Source organism: Xiphophorus couchianus, chromosome 8, assembly GCF_001444195.1.
Source record: "Xiphophorus couchianus chromosome 8, X_couchianus-1.0, whole genome shotgun sequence".
NCBI lineage: Eukaryota > Metazoa > Chordata > Actinopteri > Cyprinodontiformes > Poeciliidae > Xiphophorus > Xiphophorus couchianus.
In genome coordinates this window covers 6,953,127-6,978,214 of record NC_040235.1, presented here as the reverse complement: position 1 = coordinate 6,978,214, position 25,088 = coordinate 6,953,127, and the positions used below count along the sequence as shown (strand labels likewise).

At 39.6% G+C, this 25,088-nt stretch overlaps 1 protein-coding gene and 3 long non-coding RNA genes across 4 annotated transcripts in view; 2 read left to right on the top strand and 2 right to left on the bottom strand.

Annotated features, from left to right (window-relative positions):
* LOC114149750 (protein NLRC5-like) overlaps positions 1-25,088 on the top strand; it is a 1,536,511-nt gene that overhangs the window by 36,565 nt on the left and 1,474,858 nt on the right. The window contains exons 7-12 of the mRNA XM_028025804.1: positions 526-616; positions 766-991; positions 1,154-2,422; positions 13,368-13,373; positions 17,263-17,264; positions 21,766-21,991. Of these exons, the coding sequence (XP_027881605.1) occupies positions 526-616; positions 766-991; positions 1,154-2,422; positions 13,368-13,373; positions 17,263-17,264; positions 21,766-21,991 (1,820 nt within the window). The remainder of the gene's footprint in view (positions 1-525; positions 617-765; positions 992-1,153; positions 2,423-13,367; positions 13,374-17,262; positions 17,265-21,765; positions 21,992-25,088) is intronic.
* Positions 15-21,773, bottom strand: LOC114149842 (uncharacterized). The gene is made up of 2 exons (XR_003596608.1): positions 21,707-21,773; positions 15-718 (listed from the first exon to the last, which is right to left on the bottom strand). It is a non-coding gene; the product is annotated as an uncharacterized LOC114149842 (long non-coding RNA).
* Positions 17,739-18,924, top strand: LOC114149832 (uncharacterized). The gene is made up of 3 exons (XR_003596597.1): positions 17,739-17,987; positions 18,092-18,185; positions 18,873-18,924. It is a non-coding gene; the product is annotated as an uncharacterized LOC114149832 (long non-coding RNA).
* Positions 23,826-25,088, bottom strand: part of LOC114149825 (uncharacterized) — a 461,125-nt gene continuing 459,862 nt past the window's right edge. Inside the window, exon 3 of the long non-coding RNA XR_003596591.1 lies at positions 23,826-23,945. This is a non-coding gene — a long non-coding RNA (uncharacterized LOC114149825). The remainder of the gene's footprint in view (positions 23,946-25,088) is intronic.

Below are 25,088 nucleotides of genomic sequence, written 5' to 3'. Positions count from 1 at the left end.
TTTGATCTACTATCTACAAAAATCAGCTGCTCTGTTCTATTGAAATCACCATCTTATCTTCATCTCTGGGGTGTTGATGATGATGTTCTTCTGCTTCCTGGCTCCATGTCAGACTGTGGAAGACATTTCCATGACCTCCTCCATGTCCACATCACCTCAGATCTATTCATAGGAACCTGATGGATGTCCCACACTATCCTGAAGACCTGTGTGGACAGAACCTTCATTTCCACTGTCCCCAACCTCTGGGAAACTGTCTCCACCAGCATCAGATCTAATGACAGTGTGGACTGTTAGAAGTCCACTTTCAGTACCAACTTTTTGAAATGTCTACTGGGTGATTCTGGTGTTACTGGTCTCCATTGTTGTAGTTAATCTTCCTCCTAACTTCTTTGTATTATTTTTATGTGATGCTCTGTTTTTCTGCTTTATGGAATTTTAATGTCAAACTCTTGGTGATTCCATCTGTGAATACTGATGGATGAATATTTCCTGACTTCCTAATTGTTCCTGGTTCCTCCACAGAGTGGACCAGCAGAGCTCAGAGGTTCCCAGTGGTCTGTCTGCCCAGCAGAAACAAACACAGCTTCATGCTGTGTTTGACTCCATATATATGGTCTGTACATGTACAAGAACTACTTTTCCATGAGTTCTGTTCAAAGTCACCTTCATGCTGCACTTTGTAGACCAGAGGACTGTCAGTCTGTCCAACATCCATCTGGTGTTTGGCTTATGATGTTTCCTTCATCTATTATTCTGTTCCAGCTGCTGGAGGACAATATTGTCACTTTTGTGAAGAAAGAACTGAAGAAGATCCAGAAAGATCTGAGTCCAAATGACCCAGAACATTCAGAGAGTCAGAGAGATGATGAGGGGTTGGAAGGTGATGATGAAGAGCAGAGGAGGAGCAACAGAGAGGCAGTGATGAAGATCACACTGAACTTCCTGAGGAGGATGAAGCAGGAAAAGCTGGCTGACCGTCTGCAGAGCAGTAAGAGGATTTCTTCAGAGATTTGAAATGATAAATAAATCACATATTTACTGAAATTTGAAGAGATGGAATCACATTAATGAAAAACATCTTCAGAAGTGATGTAATCAAATTCAGCAATGATTTTTTTCACATCTGATTTTTGTTATTGTGTTAATTTAGGATATTTTGCTCCAGTTTGTCAACATCAACTTAAATCTGGTCTGAAGAAGAAGTTCCAGTCTGTGTTTGAGGGGATTGCTAAAGCAGGAAGTCCAACCCTTCTGAACCAGATCTACACAGAGCTCTACATCACAGAGGGAGGGACGGGAGAGGTCAATGATGAACATGAGGTCAGACAGATTGAAACAGCATCCAGGAAACCACACAGACCAGAAACAACAATCAGACAAGAAGACATCTTTAAAGTCCCACCTGGAAGAGATCAACCAATCAGAACAGTGATGACAAAGGGAGTGGCTGGCATTGGGAAAACAGTCCTAACACAGAAGTTCACTCTGGACTGGGCTGAAGACAAAGCCCACCAGAACATCCAGTTCATATTTCCATTCACTTTCAGAGAGCTGAATGTGCTGAAAGAGAAAAAGTTCAGTTTGGTGGAACTTGTTCATCATTTCTTTAGTGAAACCAAAGAAATCTGCAGCTTTGAACACTTCCAGGTTCTGTTCATCTTTGATGGTCTGGATGAGAGTCGACTTCCTCTGGACTTCCACAACAAGGAGATCTTGACTGATGCTACAGAGTCCACCTCAGTGGACGTTCTGCTGACAAACCTCATCAGGGGGAAACTGCTTCCCTCTGCTCGCCTCTGGATAACCACACGACCTGCAGCAGCCAATCAGATCCCTCCTCAGTGTGTTGGTATGGTAACAGAGGTCAGAGGGTTCAATGACCCACAGAAAGAGGAGTACTTCAGGAAGAGATTCAGAGATAAGCAGCAGGCCAGCAGGATCATCTCCCACATGAAGACATCACGAAGCCTCCATATCATGTGCCACATCCCAGTCTTCTGCTGGATCACTGCTACAGTTCTGGAGGATGTGTTGGAGACCAGAGAGGGAGGAGAGCTGCCCAGAACCCTGACTGAGATGTACATCCACTTCCTGGTAGTTCAGACCAAAGTGAAGAAGGTCAAGTATGATGGAGGAGCTGAAACAGATCCACACTGGAGTCCAGAGAGCAGAAAGATGATTGAGTCTCTGGGAAAACTGGCTTTTGATCAGCTGCAGAAAGGAAACCTGATCTTCTATGAATCAGACCTGACAGAGTGTGGCATCAATATCAGAGCAGCCTCAGTGTACTCAGGAGTGTTCACACAGATCTTTAAAGAGGAGAGAGGTCTGTACCAGGACAAGGTGTTCTGCTTCGTCCATCTGAGTGTTCAGGAGTTTCTGGCTGCTCATCATGTTCATCTGACCTTTATCAACTCTGGTTCTGATGTGATGAAAGAAACACAAAGATCTAAGAAGTCTACATTATTTAATAAGTCTGACCTAAAGTCTCTCCATCAGAGAGCTGTTGACCAGGCCTTACAGAGTCCAAATGGACACCTGGACTTGTTCCTTCGCTTCCTCCTGGGACTTTCACTGCAGACCAATCAGAAACTCTTAAAAGGTCTGCTGAAACAGACAGGAAGTAGCTCACAGACCAATCAGGAAACAGTTCAGTACATCAAGGAGAAGATCAGTAAAAATGTATCTGCAGAGAAAAGCATCAATCTGTTCCACTGTCTGAATGAACTGAATGATCGTTCTCTAGTGGAGGAGATCCAACAGTCTCTGAGTTCAGGAAGTCTCTCCACAGATAAACTGTCTCCTGCTCAGTGGTCAGCTCTGGGTTTCATCTTAGTGTCATCAGGAAAAGATCTGGATGTGTTTGACCTGAAGAAATATTCTGCTTCAGAGGAGGTTCTTCTGAGGCTGCTGCCAGTGGTTTAAAGCCTCCAACAAAGCTCTGTAAGGACACAGATTGGTAATGTATTTTTGATAGATAGGAATCTGCTAATGATGAGGTAAATATTCATGTTTCAGTTTATATATTGGTGCATTGTCTCTTCAATATGTTCCATTGGGAGGGATGAGCAAAAAAAGAAAACAGACTTCCTTCACAGCTGGACATAGTATTACATATTAAAGCAGCAAAACGTCTCCACTGTTAAAATTGAAATTGGATTAATATAGTTAATTATGAAAATTTATAATGTTACCTGTAGTTCAGTCTTTTAAGGCTGGAGGTCCAACTATAGAATGAACCAGTTCACAACAAATGTAAAGGTTGTGTAAATAAAATAGTTCCTTCTCTGTCCAATAAAAACATTGTTGATTTGAAAGAACATAAATTTTGAGGAATTGTTTAATAACAGATTTTCTCTCTGTCTCCTCAGACTGAGTGTCTGTAACCTCTCAGAGAGAAGCTGTGAAGCTCTGTCCTCAGTTCTCAGCTCCCAGTCCTCCAGTCTCAGAGAACTGGACCTGAGTAACAACAACCTGCAGGATTCAGGAGTGAAGCTTCTCTCTGCTGGACTGAAGAGTCCAAACTGTAACCTGGAAACTCTCAGGTAAATTTTTTCTCGATCCTGGTGAAACCAGATTTCTGTCCATTATATTCTATCAGTTATGATGCAAATGTTTTTTCAATAATAGAGTAAAATAATAATAGATGTCTTACTGTGAGATGGGTAACCATGCTAAGTCTGGACACACAAACATGGCTGGTTTTCCTTTACTGCAGCCTGAATGAACCAAGAAGAGAGATATTTAGAAAGGTTGGGTTCAGGCTAACATTGATAGTGTAGCTCTGGATACTTGACAAATTGCTGCATCCTGGTGCACAAGGAGCATTATTGCAGATCCTTCCTCCCAGCAGTTGTTAGACTTCCTAATCCATTGTAAATGTGACTGATGTTGATTTTTATTACCTACAAAACTGGAAGCTCTCAGGTATGGAGGAACCTGCTGCAGGAGCAGAGAAGGTCTGATAGAGGAGGAAGAGGGAGAAATGTCTTTAGTCAGTCTGCTGGGAAACATTTAGTTTGAAGCTGAATTTGTAGTTTGACAATTAAATATTTAGTTTGGAACGATGGGATTTATAAGTGAATGAATAACATGGTGAAAATATAACTTGATATTCTGAACATCATTTTGTCTGTTATGACAGTTGAATAACTAAAATTATTTCTGTTAATTTTGACTCTGTAACTTTGCAAAGAACAGCCTATTACCATATAGCACCATTTTCCACATGGTACTGTATGAACCTGGGAAACCGACCCATCTACTGGAACCACAATGACATGGTAGTCAGAGCAGCAGGGGGCCAAATATAGCTCCATGTGGAACCAAGAGGTTGGAGAGAGAAAATCAGTTTGAAACTGTTTCCTATCAGAGTTCAGTTTGTCTCTCTGTCTTCACAAACCAGGAGCATCATGGGCTGGGCGGGGCTTCCACTGATGGATCTACTGAGGAAATACAAGAAGCTGATTGGCTGATGGACAGGAAGTTAGACTGTTCAGATAAATTACATTAACAGATATTATTGTCATTGAAGAGATATGGCTGAGAGCAATTATAGATTCTAGAATAAGTGGAAATGTTTCAGTAACAGGAAGAGGATGAGCAACATGTTAAAATAATCATCTGTATTCAGAGAAACAAGTAGAGGAATTTATCTAGAATATATATAATATAAAGTCAGAACCTTCTTGAAATTCACTGTTATACAGACCACAAGAGATCTTTTAAACTAAACTGTCATTAATATCTAAAATAATAGTTTGAAGAATTTGAATTAATTTGAGTGACAAGATTTTATTTCCTTTTGGGATCAATAAGCTGTTTTTGTAATTTGAATTTAAGTATATCCATAGAAATAATAATAAATAATTAGAAATGAAAGAAGAGATAACTATTATGAACGTTAGATTAGAATCAGTATGAGCCCCACAGGGGCCTGAATCCGACGGCCAACTGCTGCCTTATTTGTTCGTTCTCTCACTCTTTTATTTTACCAAGACTGCCAGAACCACTTTGTGTCCAGACTTGGGTTTAATAAAACCTCTTTGTCAAAAACATCATCTGGTCTGGACTTTGTATTTTGTGAGTTCTGTGTGATGACATGAGGATCATAACATATTGGTGGCCCATCCTATTCCAACAAAATGTTTAAAACATATTTGGAGGGCCGTTCATTGTTGTGATATTTATGAATGCAGTTTTAATTGTGGTGACTTCTGAAAGTGTGTTTTTCATGTGTTTAGTAACCTTTAGTGTCAGGTTGGTGGGGTGTTTTCAGAACTCTTTAATTTAAATACTGGGTTAAATTTCCCTGTATTTAATGTTTGTCTAGTGCTTGTTTTTGGATTGTTTTAGGAGCAAATTTGTTTCTATTTGTTTCTATTTTTCCCACATTAGTTTTGTTATTTTTGTTCAAAAATAGTTTTTGTCAGTTGCTGCTCAGTTTTCCATCTCTGTATCCAACAGTTAAAAAATGGAAAGATGAAATCCCAGGTTTGCTCTGCTTTGATTCAAGCTGGTGTTTCCCTCAAACCAGCTCTGATGCTGATCCTCAAACTAAGCCTGATGCTGATCTTCAGCCCAGCCTTGATTCTCAGGCTTCATTGGACTCTTTCTGTTAAAACTGACATGGATTAATTTAGTTCATAGAGGAATTTAATATTTCTCTTGCCAGCCTCCTTGTTGCCTTTAGTTCAGTCCTTCATGGCTGGAGGCCCATCTATAGACTGAACCAGTTCACAACAAAAGGCAACATAATTATATATAAAACAGTCCCTTAAATCAGTAAAGAGGAACATTGTTGACTGGAAAAAAAGACACATTTTGAAGAATTGTTTAATAACAGGTTTTCTCCATGTCTCCTCAGACTGAGTGGCTGTAACCTCTCAGAGAGAAGCTGTGAAGCTCTGTCCTCAGTTCTCAGCTCCCAGTCCTCCAGTCTCAGAGAACTGGACCTGAGTAACAACAACCTGCAGGATTCAGGAGTGAAGCTTCTCTCTGCTGGACTGAAGAGTCCAAACTGCAACCTGGAAACTCTCAGGTAACTCTGGGCACTTGACAAATTGCTGCATCTTAGGTGTAAAAAGAAACATTATTACAGATCCCAGCAGTTGCTTGGCTTTCTTATTTATTCCACATGTTACAAATCCATCGATTCATCCATCAGTTCAGACCTTGGGTTCTACCTCAATGTTCTCATTTTCTCATCATGTGATGAATTGTGTGTCTGCAGCTTATCAGGCTGTTTGGTCTCAGAGGAAGGCTGTGCTTCTCTGGCCTCAGCTCTGACCTCCAACCCCTCCCATCTGAAAGAGTTGGACCTGAGCTACAATCATCCAGGAGACTCAGGAGTGAAGCTGCTGTCGGCTGGACTGAAGGATCCACACTGGAGACTGGAAGCTCTCAGGTATGGAGGAACCTGCTGCAGGAGCAGAGAAGGTCTGATAGAGGAGGAAGAGGGAGAAATGTCTTTAGTCAGTCTGCTGGGAAAATTTGTTACCAAGCTTCTAGTTTAAATCAACTGCAATAAATAAAACAATTAAATAGTTGTAAGCAGCTGAACTGGCAGTAACATTGATTACTGCGGTCGGGGCGCATGGAGCGCAGCGTCTCCTGCCATGAATGTCCCAGTAACGTTAAACTCCTCCACATCCTGGTTACTGAATTAATGTCAATAATCTCATATTTACATTTACAGTCATATTCAATAAATTAGAATATTGGTTCCCATGAGGCTCGTTTGTCAGGTTTTAAAACAACTTCAGCAGATATTAAACATATTTTTCATGCTTTCTTACTTTTACTCAAGTAAAAATGTTAATGTGGTTCTTTTACTAGAGAACATTTTTGTCTGTTTATTTGTACTTTTACTTCAGTACATTGTTTGAGTTCTTTCTCCACCTCTGGTGAACAGCCAGTAGGTGGCGCTAGAGTCAGGAGGAGGCAGCCTGGAGAAAAGGCTGTTCCTCCCTGATCTGTTTCCAAGCAGTCAGAGTGTAGAAGTTGAGAGCTGGAGAAGTTTCCTCCTGTTGCTGCAGCAGCAGAGATGTTCTGCTTCATGGACTAAATCAGGTTGGAAAGAGAAGAGATCTTTACTGAGCTGCTGGATAAAAGCTTCTGAAACATTTCAACTCTTTCTGGAAACTAATGAGACATAAAAACAATGGATGTTTTTACCATCCAGACCTTTAGAACCAGTTCAGGTCAATAATTCAGTTGTTTCTGTGGAAGATGAACAGATTTGATGTGAAATGATGAAATTCTTCATTTCTATCTGATGTTCCAGCAGATCTGTAGAAAATGGAGCTGCAGCTCTCAGATATTTCAGTCGTCATGTTTTCTATCAATGAATCCACTGATTAAAGCAGGAATCTCATCTCCATGTTCTCCTCCAGAGGTTCCCAAGGTTTGTTCCTGGAAGCTGCTGCTGGTTCCTCCAATCCAGGCTCCGCCCCCTTTAGAGGAAATCTGTCCATATATGGCGCTAAGAGTCACCTTGATGCTGCAAAGCTTTGTTCAGGGATGAGATGTCAGGATGTTAGTGTCAGTCTGTTCCAGGCTTTAGTTGTTCTCCTCATGAGGAGCTGAAGTCTCTGACAGGAACGTAGAGCTGAACAGGAGAAGAACTTGAAGCTTCTTCTTGGCCTCTGATTGCAACAGCAGGACAATCCAACATTTTAGTCTGACTTCATCTGGAAATATTTCTTTGACCCTGAATCAGTTTGAAGGCAGGCCAGCTCCTCATCAGAGCTGAGATCTTCTCTGTCCTCCATGCTGGAAATGTACAAGTCCAGCAGCTCCTGATCAGTGACATCAGAGCGTGACATCATCAGTAGAATGATGATGTCATTTTCCTCTCAGAGCAGCTTGGAAATCTGAGAGGAAAGATGCAAACAAAGACTCTCTGGACTGTTGGATCTGCTGGTTCTGGTTCCAGATGCTCCTTGGACACTTTCACAAGCCATTACTGCAGCTGCTGGATTCAGGATGCTGCTTCTTCTTCTTGGTCTCATTGTAAATGTGTGCAGCAGCGCCACCTGGTGGTGTTGGTTGGTAGAGGAAGTGCTGAAAGGTTGGAGGTGTTTGTCAGAGGTGTGTGATGATGGAAGCCTCTCCCTGGTTTGTGAGTCTGAGCTCAGAGAGCAAATCTTTGATTCTTGTTGAACTCTTTGTTGAATGTGATGCAGCTTCTCCTTTTTAATGTTTGTATTTCTGGATATTACAGTGAGGCCACAGCAGGTTTTCAGCAGCAGGGCTGTTTAGTGTTTCATTCCTTCATCTGTGTGTGGGAGTGTGGATGGAACAGGTATCCAGGTGTTGTGTCAGAGTTTAGATTGATTGTATTTTAATGCTGATTATTAAATCAGGTTGAGCTTCCAGAAATGTTTCCTTAGTTTCCTGATGTCCTTTTAGGCTTCAGTGAGTTTCTTCAGGTTGTTACTGAGGGATTTCCTTTCTCCTCTCTGTTGGAGCTTTTCCTGTGTTTGGAGAAATGAGTTGTGCTGCAGCAGCACCAACTGTCCTTCCTAGATCCACTGCAGTTTGCAATCCAAATGTTGGACTGTTCCTGTCTCAGTGGAGGACAATGTGTGTCTGAGAGACATGTAATGTCCATGTTTGCTGCTGAAAGAGACTGATGGTCTGACCCCCCTCCTCCTTTCAGGGTGGAGCCTGCTGGAGTCCCATTCTTGACACCAGGTCTGAGGAAGTGTAAGTGTGTTTTTCATCTGATTCATGACAACAAAGCAGCTCACATTCAACCATCTTCAAACTGTCACATCACTCATTCAGGAGTCATCATCAAAGTGTCAATAAATGATCAATAACTGCAGCTGGATTGTGTTTGTTCTCTCCATCAGATTCCTGTCAACTCACCATCGACACAAACACAGTGAACAGAAAACTCAAACTGTCTGAAGACAACAGGAAGGTGACATGTGTGAAGGAGCTTCAGTCATATCCTGATCATCCAGACAGATTTGATTACTGGGATCAGCTGCTGTGTAGAACTGGTCTGACTGGTCGCTGTTACTGGGAGGTCAAGTGGAGAGGATTTGTTGAGATATCACTGAGTTACAGAAGAATTGGGAGGAAAGGAAACAGTAGAGACTGTTTGTTTGGATATAATGATCATTCCTGGAGTCTGAGCTGCTCTGATCATGATGGTTATTCTGTCTGGCACAACAACATAGAAACTCGTCTCTCCTCCTCCTCTGTCTCTAACAGAGTAGCAGTGTATGTGGACTGTCCTGCTGGCATTCTGTCCTTCTACAGAGTTTCCTCTGACTCACTGATCCTCCTCCACACCTTCAACACCACATTCACTGAACCTCTGATTCCTGGATTTGGGTTCTGGTTCTGGTCCAGTTCTGGTTCCTCAGTGTTTCTGTGCTCAGTTGAGTCTAAAGAGTCTAAAGATTTTCCTCCTGTCAGAGAAACTCTCTCACTGTTGAACAGATAGTTCAGTCTCTACAATCTATTTCTTGGTGAAACAATTCTGATTGAGTCTTTGGAAACTTTTTCTTCTTCCAGTCCTTTAAATATGGAAGCTGGGATTATTCCAGGATTATTCCAGGATTATTCCAGGATCCTCATGTTTTTCTGTTTGTTTCCAGTCAAAGCTTCACACCGAATATCAAGATGTTGTTTCTTTTATTTTTTCCTTTCATTCATCAGATTTCATTGAAATGTTGATCAGTTTTTCTCAATCTCTGATCATTTTCTGTTTCTATCGGCTCCTATTTTTCTCAACATGTCAGATTTGAATATTAAATCTTCCTTTTGTAAATTTGCTGCAGTTTTTCTTCATGTGTTTTAAATAAAAACATTTTTCTTCTGCTTTTGGTTCATTTGCTGCTCATTCTGTTCTTTTCCTGTTCAAATTTAAATATTTGCATTAAAAAGATTTTTTCATCAACTCTGCCTTTCAGAAAGTCCTGATTTAAAGTAAAACATTCCCATCCCACGAAGGTCAGAGGTCAATGCTTTGAAGCCTAAAGTGGGAAAATCTTCATATTTTCTGTTTCATTCAGAACTTCTACCTGAACTTTTTGTCTCATCATTAATATTTGTAATTCTCCTTCCATTAAACTGTTGCTGCTCCAAACTGACCAGATCAAAATAATGTATCAGCAAATAAAGTAAATGTTAACAAATTAGATTCATTGCATAAATCATTTATGTAAAGTAAGAAAAGTTTAGGACCCAGTTCTGACGCTTGTGGTTTTCCACAGGTAACTTCTAGTAAATCAGAATTCATATTATTTGTACATTTTGATGTCTTGAGTAACTTTTACCCAGGAATGTGAAAAGCCTCATGATTCAGAAATAAGAAAGAGAATAATTATATAAAAATATATATTGGAGACAGTTTCATAACTTAATATTCAGAAGTTTGCTTCCATCTCCTCAGGTTTGGTCAGAATCTCCTTCAGTCTAATTTGGGTCAAATGTTCTGGTTTCCTTCCACAAGGTTCTCATGATACATTGCTGGAGTTCTGGTCCATTCCTTCTTACAGAACCGGTGACGGTCTTTACAAAAATATTAACGTTTTAATGACCAAATTGGTAATAAAATGACGACCATCAGAAGGCCTGTTCTTCAGGTCAGAGAAGCAGAATATTTTCCTCTCTTCTTCCTCCAACATGGTGCAGACATGGCACATTAAACTGAGCCATGTCTGCTGTTGGCAACAGCAGCTAAAAAGATTTGCAGAGAGGCAGAGGAAGCTGCCATCAGCTGCTGCACTTCTACTATCAGTCCACTAGATGGAGACATGGAGCAACATTTACATTCACTGATTCAACCTGAACAACAGGAAGTATTTTAGTTCACAATCATTAAACTCTACAAGTGGAGAAGATTAACTGATTAATAATCTGACTGAATCAAACACATTTGAACAATATTTATTTTATTTTGAAATGGAGCAACAGGAAACTGTTGATTCTGACTTTAATGGTGGAGACAAGAATTTGATACCAGGGAACAAAAATATGAAGCAGTTTGTTCAGAGAAGAAAACAAAGAAACATCAGCTGTTCATCATGTTGTTTGATTCCAGTTCATCAGTAATCTAATAATCCTGTAGATTAACTTTCAAAAGGAAGAGAGATTAAACTTTGAGTTCAAATTATGGCGAACATTTGCTCCAAACTTTCCTGGTAGCAGGAAAATTATTCTAACTATTTCTAGAACATAAGGCATAAAGTTAAACATGTAGTTATTTAAGCTTTTTATCAAATCAGATTTCCATTTATTTCAGTGAAAATCTCCACATGCAGTTCATGTTATTTATGTTAAAACCTTCACTTTTTGATTTTATGCACATTTTAGTTTAGTTGTTTCAGCCTAAAGTTAGTATTATTAAGACTTTTGATATATTCATCTAATCTACATCTTAGTCAAAGAATTAAAAATTATTATGATGTAGTTTCCCAATTTCATGTGTTTTCAAGAAAATCCCACATAAATCTTACATTTGCTCAGTGAAGGTATATTAAGTGTCTGTAGTGTAAATTTTTCAAAAACCCAACAAGAAAATGTAGATTTTCCATCTGGAAGCAGGTAAAGTGTAGAAACAGGAACACTGACAGTTTATCTGCTCAGGAGGATTTGATGCCTCCTGTCAGAACAGTGATGGTTCAAATCTTCTCTCTCCACTTCGACCACTCGCCACTGGACCAGCAGTAGTTCTTTGGCTGGAGAGCCTTTAAGAAACATTTAAACTAACTGTTGAACTGGACGATGTTCTCTTTGGGGTCAGAGGTTGTAGTACTTGATACTTGGTAGAGTGAAGTTTTACTACTGACTCTGTTGTTTTGGATTTGGAGGTCTGATCTAGATGGACGTTACAGAGAGGTTCTGGTTCTCCTCACTGTGGCTGCTGGGGATTCAGGTTGTTCCTTCCTGGACTTTAGTGGTTGTGTTGGTCATGAGCAGCAGCTGGATTGGCCTCTGGATTGAACTAGGCCAGCATTTGTAGTTCCAGAGCTTCCTCTGAAAATCCTTCATCACGACCCAGTCACCTGGTCTGATGGATGCAACAGGCCTTTGGCAGGAAATGGCAGGAAGGTTTTCACTGTCTGTGAGGCTCGACAAAACCTAGTGGGCAGGTTTTAACAATAAGACAACACAGGAACAATCTACTATTGTTTTTTCATTTTCATTTTTAGCTTCAGTTGGTGAGATTTGACAAAAATATAATATTAAGTAGTCAAAAGGTTTGTCAGGTAGAGAATGTGCAAAGAATTGAACCATCTTAACATCAGCAAGTGTGAAAGAAGGGGCAGTTTACTGCCTGAGGTCTCTGGGCAGCTAGCTTAGCAGCAGCAGCAGCTCTTCTGTCGCCATTGGCAACCGAGTCATCAGAAGCATCAGAAACCAGCCATCTGCTAAGTTATATGTTTAATTTCAATGGTTTGTGTCGTATGAGCTCAGCAGTGTGGGCCTCACTTCCACACAGAGTCTTCAAATCTAATTTGAAGTTTGAATGTAGGTTGATTTATGTTTTTATCCTCGTCTAAAACTGTAAATTTGTCTCATTAAGCTAAAATGTTGTATTCATACTTTTAAGGATTTGAAGTATTTTGGAAAATCCAATCATTTCAGCAAACAGAACCTCTATTCATTATTTTACCCATCTACACTGTAAATTATAGCATATTTACGTGAGAACGATGTTGAATCAACTGAATTTAGTCAAGATTTATTTGTGTGTTAACTCTCCAATTAAAGGAAGCCTAGTAAAGGTTTATGTTTATTGTAAAGTCCAATTTTAAGTTAAGTTTAAAAAAGTAAATGTTAAATCAGTTTTCTATTAATTTAATCAACCAAAACATTGTGTAACATATTATGTGACATTGGGGATCAACCAGCAAAGCATCCCATGATGCATTTCATCCAAAGGTTCATACATTATATTGTGCATTATTTCATAACAGAAGCCATTAGCTATTTCCATTAAGTAATTCCCAAAGAAAGAATTTAAAGAGTTTCAGAAGCTTTGAGTTTGATTGTTTTGTTTTTTAAGTAAAGAGGAAGGAATGGAATCTAAAGCTGCTAAAATGTTGCATTATTTTCTTAAATGTGTTATATGTCATTATGAAAAGTTATTTATACAAATAAATCCCTTATTATTCTACAAAGTAAAGAAAATACTTAAAAACCATTTAAACTGTTTTATTAATCTTTAATATGTAAATACTAACTATATAATTTCATGCTCAGTTATTATATAAACATCCATTCATTCTATCAAACATGGCAGGTTTTTTCTTTCTTCCTAAACTCTGTGAAACTCAAAGGGAGCGTTGCTATGGAAACTGAAGGCGGGAACAAATCCAGTAGGTGGGAGGAGCTAGGAGGGGTCAGTCTCAGACAGTTCAAAGGTCGACTGTAGGCAGTCCTACTTCCTCCTTACACTGTTAGAATTAACAGAGCAAAATATAATTTTGGTTGTCAAAGTATAAAAATAAAAATTTCCATCCTGAAGACAAACTAAGATCTCAGATCATCTCATGCAATTTTCCTTTAGAAACTTAAGTTGCTTCATCAAACTCCAACTAATTTTAGTTTAGTAAACAATATTTATCAAACACTAAACACACAAACATTCAACATGAAACAGACAAACAGTCAGAATTTGGAATCAGTTAAATTTTCATCACAGTCAATAATTTCCAGTCAGTCCTCATTTTGTATATTTTATCAAATTCTAATTATCAAATTTACTGAAGCTTCAAGATTCTCTAATTTTCCTCCTTTTAACATATTTTAATGTTTGAATTGAACTCTAATCTACAGGATCCTGTTTTAAGTTATGTGTTCACAGTCAAACAAGAAATCTCAATATAATTTAGGATCACAGCAACAAATTGATCAAGTTTCTGCTGAAGCTTCACTAATTTTAGGTTTTGTTATAACAAATATTTCCAGGAAAACAAAAAGTCTTTTTAACCTCTTAGTTCAAATGTATCACAGTTTTATTTTATAAGAATTTCCTTCTATTGAATTTCAATACAACAAAAATTATATGGTATACCAACATGTTCTAAACACTGCAGTATTAATGATCTCTAATTCTTAACCCTGAAAGATGTTTTGTTTATTCCCATACTAATATCTAACTACAGCTTAGATCTTCAAAAAGGAGAACAAAATAAATCTCAACCATCTGAGTGTCAGAAGTTTTCAAAACATTTAGAATCCAGGAGAAACTTTGACTTTATTCCTATTCAACATTAAATTTACTGTCTTTGTCTAAAACTATTCAGTTTTTATTTATTGATTTTAAAACATTTATTTCAAAACCATTTTTTGTTTAGAATGTTCTCTATCTGTTTTACTTGCTATAATTCAATGGCATAATTTTGTTAGTTCATTGCAGAACTAAAGTGATTGCAGTTTCCCTTCACAGTTTCTCAATCTATGGTTCATGGACCCTTAGAGGGTCATTAGTGTTGGTCCTTCTGTTCAGGACTTAGAATTAACAGGAACAATTGAAAGAGTTTCTCTATTTATTGAGCATAAAAACTCTATTGAAGTCATTCTTTTCTCTCTAAAGAATTTCTAAATATGAACAGGGTTAGTAAGCCAGCAGTCTTCGTCGTAGTGTGTGTGTGTGTGTGTGTGTGTGTGTGTGTGTGTAACTCATCTTAAATGTCTCCTTTCTCTTCTCTCTCTCCCTCCTGCTGTCGGCGTCGCTGCAGTGAAATCCTCCCCGTCTCTCTCCTCCGGCTCCCTGTCAGTCCAACTGGTTCTGGTCTTGGATCTCTGGCTGGTCCAGATCGTCCCTCAGTCAATGTCCATGTTGTCCACAGATGAAACAAGCATCACCAGTTCAGAGTGGTGTCTTCTCCTCTCACAGCTTTGAATCATGTTTATCTTTTCTTTCTCTGCGCTGATACTGGACAGCAGACCAGCGGAGGTTGTTAAAGCTCAGTCACACACAGTTTCAGTCCAAATGTCCAACAGGAGACCTGACAGTCGTCCCCTGAATGGAAATGTTTCATCAGTTCTCTGGTGTCAAAAATAAAAATCAGGATCAACAGACACTTCAGTGGCTGGAGGTGATGAAGGTTTTCTTCATCTTCCTGATCTTCTTGATCCACTGGATCCACTGGATCTACTGGATCTACTTTCATCAGCTGGTGGTGTGAGAGGGACATCATCTGGTCCATGGGAGGACAGGGTTGAGGAGTTGAGGTCAGAGGTCAGATGCACCGCAGCAAGGCTCATATAGAGGAAAAAAAGAAGCAAATAGAAATCAATTTGGTTTATTTTGTTTTAGTCACTTATTATTCATCCTTTTAAGGAATAAAATCATTTGCTTATTCAAACACACAAAAACATAAAACATATTAAGGCCTGTAATTTATTGACAAAAGATTTATGTTCAGTAATAGAAGCATTTCCATTTGTTTATCATTTTTCTGTCTTTCTCTTCGTTCTCTCTCTTTCATCCAAACTTTCCTCGTGTTTCTCCAGATGAACTAAACTCTTTGTTTCTGATTTCTTTGCCTCAGTTCACTTCCTCTGCTTCTAATTCTCTTTCTCTTCCTTTCAGAACGATCAGCTTCAATGAACCACCTGCAAGAAAAATGACACTTTTTATACATTCATTCACACCATGCAGACTTTTTTCAGACTATTTCATTACTATATAGTGAAACAATTCACCCTGAGGAGGAGAAAAGACCCTGGAACCACTCAGGCCAAATCTTCTGAATAGGTGGGATTTCCTCTTTAGGCTGCAAACGTCTTCACAGAATCAAACCAATCAGCTTTGTGGTCGCTCTGCCTCTTAATCCTCTAAGAGGGTCTTTATTTCTGATAAACGTCTTTAGGATTCTCTAAAGGTTTGGTACCCTGAATTTAAAAACCAAAACTCTAGTAAATACCTGCCTTATTCTCCGATAAGGACTTTAACTAGGACTCATCCTAGAACCTGTGGTTCCATCAAAACTCTATCAAGGTTTTTTCTTCAGCTTTCCAAGAAAACCAATAAAATCTCTGTAAGTTCTCAATTTCTTAGACAGACACCCTTACAGGTATCTTCAAGAAAATAATCTTTCACTTTTACAAAGATCTGTCTTCTCTTCTTCTCTTACTTTTCTTCTTTTTTAAATTCTTTTCCTTTGTAATCTCTATTAATCTGGTCAATCTCAATCCTCAGGGAGAAAGGTTTATCAGATCCTTTACTATTTTAGATTCTGTCATTTAGAGTTTTTAAGTTCATTTATTACCTGAGTGAGAGTCTCACCAGATATCAGTGGATTGAGTTTGTTGATCTCAGCGTTGGAGCCGTGGAGCCGACCAGCAGCCCTCGTCTCTCTTTAATCCTAATCCAGGTTTGAGGCTGGAGCCGAGTGTCCAGGTTGGCACCAAGTTGTTGTGGAAGAAATGAATTTCCAAGCTCTGTTAGACGAAATCACTCAATCAGGTTTATCTGTATATTGTGCACAATACAGAGAGCTTGTAAGACAATCAATAATGAAGCAGTTCAGAGTGAAAAGCTCTAACAGGCAGAGTCAACATGCAGGTTTTATATCAAGGATAAGGATCCAAAACATGGAGAGACAGTCTGGTTCCCAAGCAGCTGCAGGAAAACAACTTCCTACCTTGTGTGTTTAACCCAAACAGGTTCTGTTGGTGAGATTCACAAGCATTTAATGTAACATGATCAGCAGATGTTAACTTAGAATAATTTTCCCACCAAACAGACACTTACTTTGTAATTTTATTGTATATTTTTCCTTAATGTGGCCCTAAAACTCTGTTGTAGAAAATAAATCTGGACATAAATATATAATTTTCTACATATTTTTAATCTGAAAATTACAATCTTTATATATGTGGAATACAAGATGTTAGCTTTGTTAGCTTATGTTGTTATGGTGATATAAATGGTGATTATCTTGACTGAGGCATGTTTGTTCCTCCATACATCAGTTTTAGTTTATATTAGTTTGCCAATAACATAATCAATAAATTAAACTAATGGTTGTTGCTTCAAAATAATAAGTCTAATCAGTTTGATTTGTTAAAAAGAGAAACAATTTTTAAAATACAAGATGGCGACTTTACTAAATTAACAGCAGAAGTGTTTGGTTTTATTATTATCACTATTAGTGTACAAAGTTCCTGATGTTTCCAACTGATTTTAGTTTTTAAAGTTCAGAACCTGAACATCACTGAATGGGAGGAGGGCAGATTTCCCAGCATTCAGTCTAAAGAAGCTCAGCTCTTCTCAGCTCTGAGACGTTTTCTGAATAAATCCCAGTCAGTGGAATCTGCAGACCTGCTCAGATCCAAACATCCCATTTTTCAGGAGTCACTGGTTTCATCTGTGTCATTGTTCCAGCTGCTGAGGTCAGAATCCAGCTGTGAAACCTGGAGGTTGAATGTTCAGGTTCTCTCCTCCCAAACATCCCCCCTCCCTCCAGCTGTGGAGAACAGCTGGAAAACAGCTGCATGTGTAAATAATGAGTCTGGAACAAGCTGCCACCTCTCTGCTGCTTGATCTGACTCTGACTTTAAATTCAGGTTGATGATTGAAATGAAATCAGGGTTTCAACCTGGATCAGCAGAACCTCCTCAGCTGATCCTGGTTTTAAACAGAGACTGTCCTCACTCTGCTCACCACACTAACATAATGATCAGTGATTATATAGGAGCTTTAGGAATAATCTGCATTAGAACAATGTGTGGATTTAGCTGCAGTACTGTGGTGATGTTAAGAATTATAGTTTAGTTTAATTTTTCTGATTATTTTCTGCTTGTAATTATATTCTGACCAGTTACAGCAGCAGGAAGCAACCAGCTGTTCTTTTCTCTGGGCTCATTTCTCCTCATGACTCCATCATGAAACATTTTCATCAGAACTTCTCTCCTGTCTCATGAAGATTTATCAACCTGCCTCTGATTTCACTGCAGACCTTCTACTTCCTGGTTCTGCTGCTCTGAAAGAAGAAACTACAAACCAGGTGAGCTGTCATATAATCACTTATGCAACATTTATAACACTTTGACTTTGAACTTATGTTGTTTATGTCAGGTAAAAGTCCAGTTCTGTTGTGTATCTGTACAGGTGTGGCATTAGTCTGGTTCTCCTACGGTTCTGTTGGGCCTCAGTCTGTTGTTCAGATGTTCTTCTTCAACTCTTTGGACAGTTTGAACAAACTGTAAGTCTGTTTTATTTTCTACTTGAAGTTTATCTACAGAAACTTTTCAACTTGTTTCGGTTCTATGACATTTAGATAAAATGTTCCCTTTTAAATTCAGCTCAAAGTTTCATCTCTGCTGTTTGAAAGCTAATCTACAGGATTATTCAATTATTGATGAATTGGAAGAAAAACATGATGAACACTTTGATGTTTCTTTATTTTATTCTGTAAACAAAATCATTCATCATTTTATTTCCAGGAATCAAACTCCAGTCTCAACCATTAATGTCAAACAAAAGAGTTTCGTTTCTGCTTTGTTTCAAATTGAAATATTATTCTTAAAATGTCTTTGATTCAGTCAGATTATTAAACAGTTGAACTTTGATAGAGCAGATAATCCACTTGTTCATGTCACACTTGTTGTAGAGATTATTAATTAACTAACTAAAATACTTCCTGTTCAGGTTGAATCAGTGAATGTAAATGTTGCTCCATGTCTCCATCTAGTGGACTGATAGTAGAAGTGCAGCAGCTGATGGCACCTTCCTCTGCCTCTCTGCTGTCTGACTGCATTCACCTGACACTGATATGAAGCAGAGAAGAAGAGCCAATCAGAGGAGGAGCAGCTGATCTTTTTCCAGCTCTAATGATGTAAAGGATGATCAGAGTTGATGTGCAGATGAATGATGTGTGTTTCCTCTGCAGGTGAAGGTAGAAAGTGTGTGTGAGCTGATGTGAATTCAGCAGCATGGATCAGTGTGAGGACAGAGAGGAGGGAGTCCCTCCCTCTAAAACCACTCTGTGTGGGGAAGATGAGAGCCAGAGCAAAGGTCAGAGGTGAGGTCACCATCTCTAACTGTCCACAGCCCTTTTCACACAGCGTTCACTATATCAGGCCAGAACAGACGTGGTGATGAAGCTGCTGCTGCTCCTCTTTGCTGATTAAGTTTTAATCATCATGTTTCTGTCAGGATCCATGAGAGACCAGAACCAGAACCAGAACCCAGCTGTGTGTCCTTTAAGAGCGACAGGTCAAAGGGTCTTCTCATTGGATTTAAATCTCCTGGATCTCCACCATCAGAGAGGTGAGCTGTTTCTAACTGCTGTAACTGTTCTGTTTATATCTGTTATTGTGGCCATGTGATGATAACAAGTTCTGTTGGGTTCTGTTGTCATGAAAACTTTGGACTGAATTTCAGGTTATTTTTCTTTTCAAACGAATTATGTCAAAGATGTAATACGTATGATGTCTCCATGGAAACATGTTCCAATAAGGAACATGTTACTATGAACACAGTAAAGTTCAAGTGGCTCCTTTGTACAAAAATCAAACAGGTCCGTTTAGATCCACAGTCTCTACCCAGAGCTTCACTAGTTAACAGAAATCTCAAAATCTGATCTGATGTTTACCTGACATCAATTTAACCGTCATTCATTGGTCAGTTATTGACACCATACAGAAAGAATCTTAAAAATCGTCAGTCAGGACACACTCTTATAAACTATTATGTTGACATGACATTTGAACCAGAAACATTTAACTGTGTTTTATTCTGTTTTCTATAAGCCTAATTGCTCCAAAGGAAACACTCATTTATTTTGTCCCATCCCATCCCATCCCATTTTCTGTTCACCCTTTGTCCCTAATGGGGTCTGGAGGTGCTGGTGTCTATCTCCAGCTACGTTCCGGGCGAGAGGCGGGGTCACCCTGGACAGGTCGCCAGTCTGTCGCAGGGTAACACAGAGACATACAGGACAAACAACCATGTACACACACACACACACACCTAGGGAGAATTTAGATAGACCAATTAACCTAACAGTCATGTTTTTGGACTGTGGGAGGAAGCCGGAGTACCCGGAGAGAACCCACGCATGCACAGGGAGAACATGCAAACTCCATGCAGAAAGACCCCGGCCGGGAATCGAACCCAGGACCTTCTTGCTGCAAGGCAACAGTGCTACCAACTGTGCAGCCCGGCTCATTTATTTTGTCCGATATTAATATTAACACAAGAACAAATAGACAGAAGTGAATTTTATTTCTAGGTTGATATTTGCATCTTTCTCTAAAATCTGACAAAAGACAGATTCATTCTGAAATAAAAAAAATGTATATGAATTATTTTATGATTCCACCTCTGAAGTTCAAACATCATCCAACATGGCAGATTATCAACCATTTCTACAGTTAAACTAAATATTTTGTGGATCTGATTGAGCAGTGGGCTTCAGTGTCTCTAACGGACCATCTGGTTCTGATTGAATCTCCATCAGATCCTCCTTGGATGGTCAGAGTGGAAATGATTCCTGGTTCTTCTCCATGTCAGAGCTCAACACTAAGATCACCAAACTTCTCTCAGTCATTTCAAACCAACATGTTGGTCTCAGAAACAAATCTTTCTGCTCTTTAAAGAAGGCTGGACATTATTCAGGAGGATCAATGATCAGGAACATGTTGGAGGATTGGACCGGTTCTGATAGGAATAATTTAAAACAACAGGTTGACGATCTCTTTGGTTCTGTTGTGTCTCACAGCTCTTTATTTTACAAATGGTCACAATAAAATTAATCTTTAAAACAGAACTCAACAGAAAGTTTTTAGAGTTTTTTTTTACCAGGTTCCATCAGAGTTTCACACAAGAAGAAGAACCAGAACCCAGCTGTGTGTCCTTTAAAAGCAATTATTCAATGGATCATAAGATTGACTTTAAATCTCCTGGACCGCCATCATCAGAGAGGTGCGCCGTTACTAATTGTTGTAACTGTAGAAATAGAACCGGTGAGAACTCAGATGTTCCCAGTTATATTTACAGAGAGGTTTGATCTACTATCTACAAAAATCAGCTGCTCTGTTCTATTGAAAACACCAACTTATCTTCATCTCTGGGGTGTTGATGATGGTGTTCTTCTGCTTCCTGGCTTCATGTCAGACTGTGGAAGACATTTCCATGACCTCCTCCATGTCCACATCACCTCAGATCTATTCATAGGAACCTGATGGATGTCCCACACTGTCCTGAACACCTGTGTGGACAGAGCCTTCATTTCCACTGTCCCCAACCTCTGGGAAACTGTCTCCACCAGCATCAGATCTGCTGACACTGTGGACTGTTAGAAGTCCACTATCAGTACCAACTTTTTGAAATGTCTACTGGGTGTTTCTGGTGTTACTGGTCTCCATTGTTGTAGTTAATCTTCCTCCTAACTTCTTTGTATTATTTTTATGTGATGCTCTGTTTTTCTGCTTTATGGACTTTTAATGTGAAACTCCTGGTGATTCAATCTGTGAATACTGATGAATGAATATTTCCTGACTTCCTAATTGTTCCTGGTTCCTCCACAGAGTGGACCAGCAGAGCTCAGAGGTTCCCAGTGGTCCGTCTGCCCAGCAGAAACAAACACAGCTTCGTGATGTGTTTGACTCCATATTTATGGTCTGTACATGAACAAGAACTACTTTTCCATGAGTTCTGTTCAAAGACACCTTCATGCTGCACTTTGTAGACCAGAGGACTGTCAGTCTGTCCAAAATCCACCTGGTGTTTGGCTCCATGATTTCAGTCTGATGTTTCCTTCATCTATTTTTCTGTTCCAGCTGCTGGAAGACAATATTGTCACTTTTGTGAAGAAAGAACTGAAGAAGATTCAGAAAGATCTGAGTCCAGATTACCCAGAACATTCAGAGAGTCAGAGAGATGATGAGGTGTTGGAAGGTGATGATGAAGAGCAGAGGAGGAGCAGCAGAGAGGCAGTGATGAAGATCACACTGAACTTCCTGAGGAGGATGAAGCAAGAGGAGCTGGCTGACCATCTGCAGAGCAGTAAGAGGGGATTTCTACAGAGATTTGAAATGATAGATAAATCACACATTTACTGAAATTTGAAGAGATGGAATCACATTTATGCAAAACATCTTCAGAAGTGATGTAATCAAATTCAAAAGATGATTATTTTTCATATCTGATTTTTGTTATTGTGTTAATTTAGGATATTTTGCTCCAGTTTGTCAACATCAACTTAAATCTGGTCTGAAGAAGAAGTTCCAGTCTGTGTTTGAGGGGATTGCTAAAGCAGGAAGTCCAACCCTTCTGAACCAGATCTACACAGAGCTCTACATCACAGAGGGAGGGACTGGAGAGGTCAATGATGAACATGAGGTCAGACAGATTGAAACAGCATCCAGGAAACAACACAGACCAGAAACAACAGTCAGACAAGAAGACATCTTTAAAGTCCCACCTGGAAGAGATCAACCAATCAGAACAGTGATGACAAAGGGAGTGGCTGGCATTGGGAAAACAGTCCTAACACAGAAGTTCACTGTAGACTGGGCTGAAGACAAAGCCCACCAGAACATCCAGTTCATATTTCCATTCACCTTCAGAGAGCTGAATGTGCTGAAGGAGAAAAAGTTCAGCTTGGTGGAACTTGTTCATTATTTCTTTAGTGAAACCAAAGAAATCTGCAGCTTTGAACACTTCCAGGTTCTGTTCATCATTGATGGCCTGGATGAGAGTCGACTTCCTCTGGACTTCCACAACAAGGAGATCCTGACTGATGCTACAGAGTCCACCTCAGTGGACGTTCTGCTGACAAACCTCATCAGGGGGAAACTGCTTCCCTCTGCTCTTCTCTGGATAACCACACGACCTGCAGCAGCCAATCAGATCCCTCCTCAGTGTGTTGGCATGGTGACAGAGGTCAGAGGGTTCAATGACCCACAGAAGGAGGAGTACTTCAGGAAGAGATTCAGAGATAAGCAGCAGGCCAGCAGGATCATCTCCCACATGAAGACATCACGAAGCCTCCACATCATGTGCCACATCCCAGTCTTCTGCTGGATCACTGCTACAGTTCTGGAGGATGTGTTGGAGACCAGAGAGGGAGGAAAGCTGCCCAGCACCCTGACTGAGATGTACATCCACTTCCTGGTGGTTCAGACCAAAGTGATGAAGGTCAAGTATGATGGAGGAGCTGAAACAGATCAACACTGGAGTCTAGAGAGCAGGAAGATGATTGAGTCTCTGGGAAAACTGGCTTTTGATCAGCTGCAGAAAGGAAACCTGATCTTCTATGAATCAGACCTGACAGAGTGTGGCATCGATATCAGAGCAGCCTCAGTGTACTCAGGAGTGTTCACACAGATCTTTAAAGAGGAGAGAGGGCTGTACCAGGACAAGGTGTTCTGCTTCGTCCATCTGAGTGTTCAGGAGTTTCTGGCTGCTCTTCATGTTCATCTGACCTTCATCAACTCTGGTTCTGATGTGATGAAAGAAACACAAAGATCTAGGAGGTCTTCATTATTTAATAAATCTGACCTAAAATCTCTCCATCAGAGAGCTGTTGACCAGGCCTTACGGAGTCCAAATGGACACCTGGACTCGTTCCTCCGCTTCCTCCTGGGACTTTCACTGCAGACCAATCAGAGACTCTTAAAAGGTCTGCTGACAGAGACAGGAAGTAGCTCACAGACCAATCAGAAAACAGTTCAGTTCATCAAGAAAAAAATCAGTAAAAATGTGTCTGCAGAGAAAAGCATCAATCTGTTCCACTGTCTGAATGAACTGAATGATCGTTCTCTAGTGGAGGAGATCCAACAGTCTCTGAGTTCAGGAAGTCTCTCCACAGATAAACTGTCTCCTGCTCAGTGGTCAGCTCTGGGTTTCATCTTAGTGTCATCAGGAAAAGATCTGGATGTGTTTGACCTGAAGAAATACTCTGCTTCAGAGGAGGTTCTTCTGAGGCTGCTGCCAGTGGTTAAAGCCTCCAACAAAGCTCTGTAAGGACACAGATTGTTACTGTATTTATTTTTTGATAGAAATCTGCTAATTATGAGGTAAATATATTTTCATGTTTCAGTTTATATATTGGTACATTGTCTCTTCAAAGCGTTCCACTGGTGGGGAGGAAAGGGACGTGCAAAAGTGAAACAGATTTCCTTCAGCAAAGCTGGACATATTGTTTCATATCCCAGCAGCAAAACTATTCCTCTTCATGTTAAAATTGAAACTTGGTTAATTTAGTTCATTGTGGAATCTTATAATTATCTCTCCATCCTCCTTTTTGCCTGCAGTTCTAAACTTTAAGGCTGGAGGACTAACTGTAGAATGAACCGATTCACAACAAACATCAACATGAATGTGTGTAAAATAAGATAGTTCCTTCTCTGTCCAACCAAAGTGATGATGATTTGAAAGAACATAAATTTTCATCATTTATTTAATAACAGGTTTTTCTCTCTGTCTCCTCAGACTGAGTGGCTGTAACCTCTCAGAGAGAAGCTGTGAAGCTCTGTCCTCAGTTCTCAGCTCCCAGTCCTCCAGTCTCAGGGAACTGGACCTGAGTAACAACAACCTGCAGGATTCAGGAGTGAAGCTTCTCTCTGCTGGACTGAAGAGTCCAAACTGCAACCTGGAAACTCTCAGGTAAAATGTTCTCAATCCCAGTGATTTCTATCCACTAGCTGCTAGCAGAGATTGCCAAAAGTATTTGACCACGCATCCAAATAATCAGAATCAGGTGTTCCAATAACTTCCATGGCCACAGGTGTATGAAAATAAGCACCTAGGCATGTAGACTGTTTTTACAAACATTTGTGAAAGAATGTGTTGCTCTCAGGAACTCAGTGAATTCCAGAGTGGAACTGTGACCTATCACAGTTCCACCCACTTGAAAAAAACCCACTTGTTGCACATTAGGATGTTTTCTGATTGGTCACATTAGGATGTGCAACAAGTGGGATTTTTTCATGTTCTGGGTGGCTGAGAACCTATAAATATGTAGAAATTGAATATTTGGGTTAGTATCATAACTTGAACCGAAGGCTGAGCTCCAGCGTTTTCTAGAAAAATATTCAGATTTTATATTGTTATTTTATTTTGGTTTTAACCGCTCTACATTGAAAATGATAAGAAATAA